Raw genomic sequence first — 9,286 nt, forward strand, 5'->3', positions numbered from 1 at the left:
CCCTAACCACCACATCATCATACTCATTGGTGACTTCAGTGCACAAGTTGGCAAGGAAAAGAAGTACTGCAGGATAGTTGGTGGTTACCTGGCCCACAATAGGACCAACAGAAATGGCGAGCGCCTCTTAGACCTTTTGTGACAACTGCAACCTGGTCCTAAAATCAACTGCGTTCAAGTAACTACCACGGAAGGCCATTACCTGGAGGAATCCAAATTAGATGCTAGGTGAATTTCAGATGGACTATGTGGCTATTGACAGGAGATCCCTCAAGGAAATACAAAATGCCAAGGTGTTGAGGGGAACAAACCTAGACTCTGACCACTATCTCTCCCTAGTTAAGACCAACCTACAACATTTGAGAAGAGCTCACAATACCCCAAAGGTTTCGAGATTACCAAGGTTTAACACCAACTGGCTGAGCGATAAGGACTGCGACTTCCAGACCACCCTTGAGAAGAACACACAGAAACAAGGGTGACCTACTCTTAAAAAGACTCTACTGGATGACGCTCGTGAAACTATACCTGCTTCATCAAACAAAGGCAAGCATGCCTGGTGGACCACAGAGTGTGGTCAAGATATAGAGGAAAGTAGAATCAAAGCAAAGATGAGCCCAACCATCAAATTTTCATGGCGCAAATAAAAACAACAGCGAGCATCAACCACAAAACCAAGAGGAACTACAATAGGTCTCAAAATACTACAGCCAGAAGAGGACTTCAAGAAAAAGAATTCAAGAGATCTCCACAAGCGACTCCAGAAACAGACTACTTCATAAATGGCCCTAACCCTATATCTCAGAGGGCCAGATGGGAAACTCCAAATGAATAACAGGGACTGCCCGAAAACCTTTGCAGAATATTTCCAGAAACTACTCAATGCAGATCAACCAAAAGAGAGACTTGCTTCGCCGAGCCCACTGTCAGGAACCAGGATTCTATACAGTATCATCCAATGGGAAGGAAATAGAGAAGATCATCAAAGACCTTAAGAACAACAAGGTCCCAGGTGACGGTGGTATAATGCAGAAATGTGGAAGCACTTAGACAACCGATCTCTTGAGAGTATCACCCCGATCATTCAGGGCAATTGGAGGACAGAGGTCTTGCCAGAGGGATGGACTTCAGCCATGATCCATCCACTACACAAGAAAGGAGGTAAGGCTGACCTCAAAAACTAGACAGGCATCTCCTTGTTACTTACAAACTACAAGATCTTCTCTAAAGCCTTGCAGAATAGGCACCAAACAGCCAGACTCCCATCTAGGTGAATACCAGGCTGGTTTCCATGCAAGTTGGTCCTGCACAGAACAGATTCAAAACCTTAGGACTATCCTCTCATATAGGAGATGAGGGGGACACCCCTGGGTAGGCATTATGGTAGACTTCCAAAAGGCATATGACTCAATAGATAGACAGACTCTTCTTCTCCACCCTGTGGGAAGTAAGTCTAGATAGGAAGAGTATCAGCCTGGTGCAAGCTACCCTGAAGAAAATCACCTCCAGAGTCAACTTCAGGAGTGAACTCTCTGTGAGCTTTTCCATCCAGGCAGTAGTCAGGCAGGGGGATGACCTCTCTTGCATCTTCTTCAACTGTGTTCTGGAGAAAATCGTCAGAGAATGGACTTTGTCGCCAGAAGCAGGACTGAAGCTTGGATACAAGAGAGCCAACCTCAATGTACCCTGTCTAGCCTTTGCTCATGATCTCACCCTACTGGTCAACAGCTTGGAGGAGGCTACTCACCAACTACAGAGCCTCTACAGTATTGTGGTAAAAACCGGCTTGAGGGTCAACATACAGAAGACTGAGGTCCTCGCCTATATCAAGCAGGCTTCTTCTGAAGTCCCACTAGAAAACAGTACTATCTGTAAAGTTCCTGCAGTCAAGTACTTGGGAGAATGGATCTCAGCAAGTGAGAGCAAAACCTTGACCACAGACGTCTGGTGCACCAAGTTAGACAGGGCCTATCATTCTTGTAAGAACATCTAGACCTCCCAGTGCCTATCCAAGAACGTAAAGCACTACAACTCGGTAGTAAAACACTCTGCACTCTATGCCTCTGAGTGCCTCTTGATGAATCGAAAGGGCCCACTCAGGAAACTAGAACTTAAAGAGAGGAAGATCCTGAGAAGAAGAGGAAGACGGTACCTACAGAAGTAGGCACAAAAACGAGCTCAAAGAACATCAGGAAGACATAGTCACATGAATTAGGAAAAGGCGACTGACCTTCTATGGGCACATGATCCGCCTGAATCACTCCAGGCTCACCAACAGGATCCTCACAGTGGGAAGTAAGGGAAAGGCGTCCAAATCAGACTTAGAGGAACTGCGGATACCATTAAAGACAACCGTGAACCGGACTCAATACCGACAGGCCATCCTGCATGGAGTTTCCCACTGTTTCTCACAGGCAAGAAGTGTACAGACACCACCAGACCTAAGTGGACGGATCAGAGGAAGCAGGCTTGCAGCCAGAAGATGAAGGCATACTGGGCTAAGAAAAAGCAGAAGATCCTAGCTGAGAGTTAAGAAGAGCTCCGTGGTCTCTAGTAGGCCTAAACGCATTGAAAAAAATGAAGTTTTCTAACGGTGAACTGACAGCACGGACACATATTTGAGGGAAGTGAACAAAAAGGAAACTTTTTGCTCGAGGTGGAATCCTGAGAAGAATTTTCATTGTCATGAATAAGTGAGTAGTCTTGAAATATTTCTGGCTTATGTCCTGCACAGGCTGTTCACGTTATAAATATCGACATGGAAATAGGGTTTGGCTATAGCTGAGCCGACTAGTCGAAAACTGCATCATGTGTCACCACAATCTGCTGGATTCGTACTGTGCGTTGCTTGTTAATGCTACAAACAGACGTAGAAAAAACTATAGTCACGTCGGAGTCATCCAGTAACATTTATTCCGAGTGCGTAGCCAGGAGTTACCGCTAGACAATGATAATAATTACTGTTCTTCGGACTGGACTGTGGCCATAATTTGCGATGGTAGTATTTCACTGATATAGCGGCCGAATTATTCATTGCAACTAAACTGACTTGGTATTTTATGGTAGCGGTATAGTTGTGAATTTGTTCTCTGCAACTGTGGTAGTGCGATCTGTCAACAGCTATTTCAGACGTCGGCAGTAAACAAGCGAGCGAGGGGTGATTATTTATTCCATTGATGGCTTTTGCAAGAGCGAATCCGAAAGTGGGAAATCTGTTGTTAACATTTTGGAGCCGGCCGCGGTGGCCGAGTAGTTCTAGGCGCTTTAGTCCGGAACCGCGCGACTGCTACAGTCGCAGGCTCGAATGCTGTCTCGGGAACGGATATGTGTGATGTCCTTAGGTTAGTTAGGTTCAAGTAGTTCTAAGTTTAGGGACTGATGACCTCAGATGTTAAGTCCCATGGTGCTCAGAGCCAGCCATTAACATTTTGGAGACCCAAGAGCGGACATCCAAAGTAGGTAGTGTCGGTACGAAGACTGTAAAGTGAATTACAAACAAACAGAGGTGTAGAAATGTTAGCAAAAAGGTGGTTTCATATAGCCTGGAAAGTACCTAAATAGCACTAAACCAGCAGCACTGCATGTTGGTTCTGACGAGGCTGTTCTAAGGCAGTGCCTGTTAGGAATATATATTATGGTATGCAAACGTGAAGAGTACGAGGAACGATCAATGATCGCGGGGCATGCGATCAGTACCTCGCCACTCCCTCCAGCAATTACAGCAGCTACATGAATCCTGATGATGCGCCTTTATTCAAGAAGTTCTCATGTGGCTTCGCGAGGCTCTCTGGAGCTCTTTCCAGACATCCTCGACCAGACACAAATTCGAGAAGGTGCTGGGAATCAATGCCGGGTCCTTCCGCACCGTACGCAGCGACAATAAACATTCGGCTACGAATGTACATAATGGTGACGCCGGAAAAAAGCTGGATCCAAAGTTAGTTTTCCCCAAGGTCAACAATTTTAAAAGACATTCCTGAGAAAGATCTATGAAATAAGAAACGAAGGTAATTTAACAGTTCATTCTCTTGATAAAACGTGTGTCACCAGAGTCATTCATGGAAGGTCTCCTGAAAAAGAAGTTATGGTACTGGCAGTGTGAAAGTTCCAGTTGGTAAAAGATTTAGCATAAGTATTGTGCACGGTTTCCCTCCTTCTGGTTTTATTCCTTGGAGCAAACTTGTAATTGTGACAATAAAGTTCATTTTAGTTAATGCTCACATGAACTGTTTAGTGGATCTACCGGTTTCGAGTAATTGGGTACAGTCAGCGTCGCATAAAGACGTATTGGCTAATGGCTAGAGATCTCTGCTGCGACGACCTAGCATGCTCTGACACAGTGTCTACGGTCTATACACTGGTCAGTCGAAACCGGTATAGCCAGTAAGAAATTTATGTCAGTTCTGAGAACGTCTTACATCACTGCTTCATTGGGTCCCTAGAGTGAAAAGATCACATGTTGTAAAAAATTATCTATGCTGACGCGTTTTGGTCGTAGTATCCTGTCAAACGAAACGTAAATGCCATGAACGTAGAAGCGCAACCTATACATGAAATTAAGAGTAAAAATACCTGAAACACTCACAATGAAGACTGAGTACCGTAAGAAACATATTTAGTACGGTGTCGCATAAATACTTCTCGACATTGGTGCTCAAATGATGGCGGCCGTCCATTACTCTTCGCGTTAGAAATAACTAGGAACCAGGAGCATCCTTCCTGCCAAAGATCAGTTTAAATTTACATCCAGGAGAGACTTGAGATACAAAAATTAGTGGATTCACGTTTTGGGTTTCTCAACAAGTTGGGTACGCTAACCAATGAAGAGGTAGTTGTAGCAGCTCAAAACTGTGCTGAGACGTATAGCAATGAATTAGGAGATTAACTAGGAAATTAACTGATTTATTTACAGGCTTGTTTAAACTAGTTTGGAACGGATTTTGAGGAACATGAAAACTAGTCTGGAGAGGTAGGTTTTTAAACCCCTCTTTGAAGAACCTGGGCTTCGTTTTCCTGATATCGAAGTTGCTATATAAACACACACACACACACACACACAAACACACACACACACACACACACACACACACACACACACACACACACATATATATATATATATATATATATATATATATATATATATATATATATGTTCACAAAATGTCGTTGAGAAACAACATTTTCAAAATCTGAGTTGATCAAAGTTGGCTTTGAACCTGCTTGTTACAAGACAGATTGGTTCATTGAACCATAAATTGTATAATAAAAATTTATGCATTTTGAAAGTAAACACAGACACAAACACACACATTCATACTGTTTTTCCATTTGTAGCCTTAATGTTTTTTTGGATTGTTCGTTAGAGGTTTATTCACTGTATAACGTAACATTTCCTATTACGTAGCGTTACAAAATCAAAGATGAAATTAACTCACGTTGTGCATCAGTGATGTATCATCTTTGACGATTTGATGAAAGTCTTATAAGCCGCAAAACTGTTTAACGAAATCAGTTAATACTTAGAACAGTGGCAATGTTATACTTTTCCTTTCCAGTTAAATAATGAATCTGAACTGCTGCGTTTGAATTAGAAAATTACATCCATCAGGTGCGTTCAATAAATAATGCAACACACTTTTTTCTCGGCCAGCTTCGGCTGAAAGTTGCGAAAATTGTTGTGGGATATAGTTTCATGAAGTTACGATAGCTGGCGGGGCTAAATGTAGCCTTCAAAATGACGTCTGTGACGGAGGTGCGCTCCTAACAGAGAGCTATCATTGAGTTTCTTTTCATGGAAAACGAGAGCATCACAGATATATTCATAGGGGCAGTGGAGGAAAGCACGGTGAGCCGTTGGGAAAGGAGTCCATCATCATCGGAACAAGGTCGACCAAACCTGTCCGGTCTCTCTGCTGCCGTCCGGCCGCACACTGTTGCGACTCCTGCAGTGCTGGAACGTGCGGACACTCTCATTCGAGGTGACTGACGGATCATAATACAACACCTCGCTGCACAAATGGACGTCTTTGTTGGTAGTGCTGACACATTCGTCCGCCATTTCGGGTACCCAAAGACATATTCCCGCCGGTTTCCTTGCCACGTAACAGAAGACCATAAAGAGAAATGGAGGGCAGGCTGTGCGGACTTCTTTGGGTATAACGAGGCTGATCGTCACTATTTTTTGTCGACCACCGTCACAGTCGTTGAAACGCGAGTTCATCATTTCGAATCGGTGACAACACGACATTCCATGGCTTGACGTCCCAATATCTCTCCTCCGAAGAAAAAGTTCAAAGCCACACCCGCAGACGATAAAGTCGTAGCGTCGGTCTCCTGGAACTGTGAAAGGGTTATTCTGATTGATTTCTTCCGTCATGGTGCAACGATCAACGCTGAAGTGTATTGTGTTACCCTCAGGGAAACGACTTCAGCGTGTTCATTTCCACAAAAATCCAAACTAAAGTACAATGACAATTCAATGCCTCACGCATCTCTCTGCAGCCGGGAGGAACTCACAAAACTTCACTGGACAGTTCTTCCTCACCCTCCCTACAAAAAATGGCTGTGAGCACTATGGGACTTAACTTCTAAGGTCATCAGTCCCTTAGAACTTAGAACTACTTAAACCTAACCAACCTAAGGACATCACACACATCCATGCCCGAGGTAGGACTCGAACCTGCGACCGTAGCGGTCGCGCCGTCCCAGACTGCAGCGCCTAGAACCGCTCGGCCACCTCGGCCAGCCATCCTCCCTGCAGCGCGTATCTCGCACCTTCCGACTTCCATCTGTTTGGCCCAGTGAAGGAAGCATTCGGCGGGAAGCAATGCTTGGATGTTTGGGAGGTTACTGATGCAAGACCACGTTGGCTCCGACATCCACCAGTAGAGTGGTACTAAGCGGGAATACAGGCCCTCCCAGTAAGGTGGTGCGAGGCCATCGAATTGAACGGAGACTATGTTGAAAAGTAGGGTTTTGTTGCCAGAACAGTAAAAAAAATATGGTGGATCGAAATCCGCAATAAAACCAACCTTCTTTCAGAAAAAAAAGTATTGGGCTGCTTATTGAACGACCCTCGTAAACGAGCGACCGCTACGGTCGCAGGTTCGAATCTTGTCTCGGGCATGGATGTGTGTGATGTCCTTAGTTTAGTTAGGTTTAATTAGTTCTAAGTTCTAGGGGACTGATGACCTAAGATGTTAAGTCCGATAGTGCTCAGAGCCATCTGAAGCATCTGACCCTGGGCTCCTTACCACAAAGTTTCCCTTCGGAGGCCCCGCACAACAAGTTTACGTAGACGGTAAATACGACGCTGGTCACAGTACAGCCACAGAGATCAAAGTGTGTGTGTGTTGTGAACTCACCGACGGACGTCGCCACCGCCAAGAGCAGAAACAGCGGCAGCACGCAGCCAGCTCGCAGGTACGTCACTCGGCGGCCCTTCATGGCTACTGTGGCCTGTGGCGGACGTTGCCGTAGCTTTAAAGCCGGCCGGCGGGAGTGATGAGATGGGGGGGGGGGGGGGAGGGGAGAAGCAGTCGGAGGCCGGACAGACGGCGGGCGCGACCTCGCGGCCACTGCAGGTCCGCCGACGACAAATACGTGCGCCCAGCGTATCTGGTCAGCAAAATACTGCCCTCCTGTCACCTGACACCTGTCACTTCACGACAGATTCTCCAAAAAAAGTTGTCTACCAAAAAAGAGCTGCTCACTCTATCATAAGCTTTCTTTCTATTTCTTAAAATTTGGTTTCGTTTATTGAACCATAGTCAAAATATTTGGTACAAACACACTGAAGAGCAAAAGAAAGTGATACACAATATCGTGTAGGGCCCCCGCGAGCACGCAGAAGTGCCACAACACGACTTGGCACGGACTCGACTAATGCCTGAAGTAGTGCTGGAGGGAACTGACACCATGAATCCTGCAGGGCTGTCCATAAATCCGTAACAGTATGAAAGGGTGGAGAACTATTCTGAATAGCACGCTGCAAGGCATCCCAGATATGCTCAATAATGTTCATGTCTGGAGAGTTTGGTGGCAAGCAGAAGTGGTTAAACTTAGAAGAGTGTTCCTGGAGCCACTCTGTAGCATTTATGGACATTTGGGGTGTCCTGCTGGAATTGCCCAAGTCCGTCGAATTGCACGATGGACATGAATGGGTGCAGATGATCAGACAGGATGCTTACTTATGTGTCACCTGTCAGAGTCGTATCTAGACGTATCAAGGGTCCCATATAACTACAACTTCACACACTCCACATAATTACAGAGTCTCCACCAGCTTGAACAGTCCCCTGCTGACATGCAGGTTCCATGGCTGGTTCAAATGGCTCTAAGCACTATGGGACTTAACATCTGAGGTCATCAGTCCCCTAGAACTTAGAACTACCCAAACCTAACGATCCTAAGGACATCACACACATCCACGCCCGAGGCAGGATTTGAACCTGCGACCTTAGCGGTCGCGCGGTTCCAGACTGAAGTGCCTAGAACCGCTAGGCCACACCGGTCGGTCAGGATCCATGGATTCATGAGATTGTCTCTATGTACATAAACATCTACCCGGACAATACAACTTGAAACGAGACTCGTCCGACAACGCAACATGTTTCCAGTCAGCAGAGGTACAATGTCGTTGTTGACCGGCCCAGATGAGGCGTAAGGCTTTGTGTCGTGCAAGAGTACAACAGTGGGCCTTCGGCTGCGAAAGCCCATATCGATGATGTTCCGTTGAATGGTTCGCACGCTGACATTTGTTGATGGCCCAGTATTCAAACCTGGAGCAATTTGCGGAAGGGTTGCACTTCTGTCATGTTGAACGATTCTCTTTAGTTTTAGTTGGTCCCGTTCTTGCAGAATCTTCTTCCGGTCGTAGCGATGTTGGAGATTGATGTTTTACCGGATTCCTGATTTCACGGTTTGCTACTGAAGAGATCGTATGGGAAAATCTCCACTTCATAGCTACCTCGGAGATGCCCTGTCCCATCGCTCGTGCGTTGCCTGTAACACCACGTTCAACTTCGCTTAAGTCTTGATAACCTGCCATGTTAGCAGCAGTAACCGATCTAACGACTGCGCCAGAAACTTGTTGTCTTAGACAGGCGTTGCCGACTGCAGCGTCGTAGTCTGACAGCTTGCACATCTCCGTATTTGAATATGCATCCCTATAATAATTACCTTTGTGCTTCAGTGTGTAAAACGTATATACGTGGCTACTAGAAATAATTAATTGTTATTCCGTGCTCTATATTTTGGAAAGAATTGCATGTAGAAATGTGAC

The 9,286-nt window shown here is 45.5% G+C and overlaps 1 protein-coding gene across 1 annotated transcript in view; it reads right to left on the reverse strand.

The window, feature by feature from the left end:
- Positions 1-7,459, reverse strand: part of LOC126335043 (kielin/chordin-like protein) — a 148,969-nt gene extending 141,510 nt beyond the window's left edge. The window contains exon 1 of the mRNA XM_049997913.1: positions 7,368-7,459. Coding sequence (XP_049853870.1) covers positions 7,368-7,449 — 82 coding nt within the window. The 5' untranslated portion in view covers positions 7,450-7,459. The remainder of the gene's footprint in view (positions 1-7,367) is intronic.
- Positions 7,460-9,286: the final 1,827 nt, after the last annotated feature.

The sequence above is a fragment of the Schistocerca gregaria genome, chromosome 2 (assembly GCF_023897955.1).
Source record: "Schistocerca gregaria isolate iqSchGreg1 chromosome 2, iqSchGreg1.2, whole genome shotgun sequence".
NCBI classification, from domain to species: domain Eukaryota; kingdom Metazoa; phylum Arthropoda; class Insecta; order Orthoptera; family Acrididae; genus Schistocerca; species Schistocerca gregaria.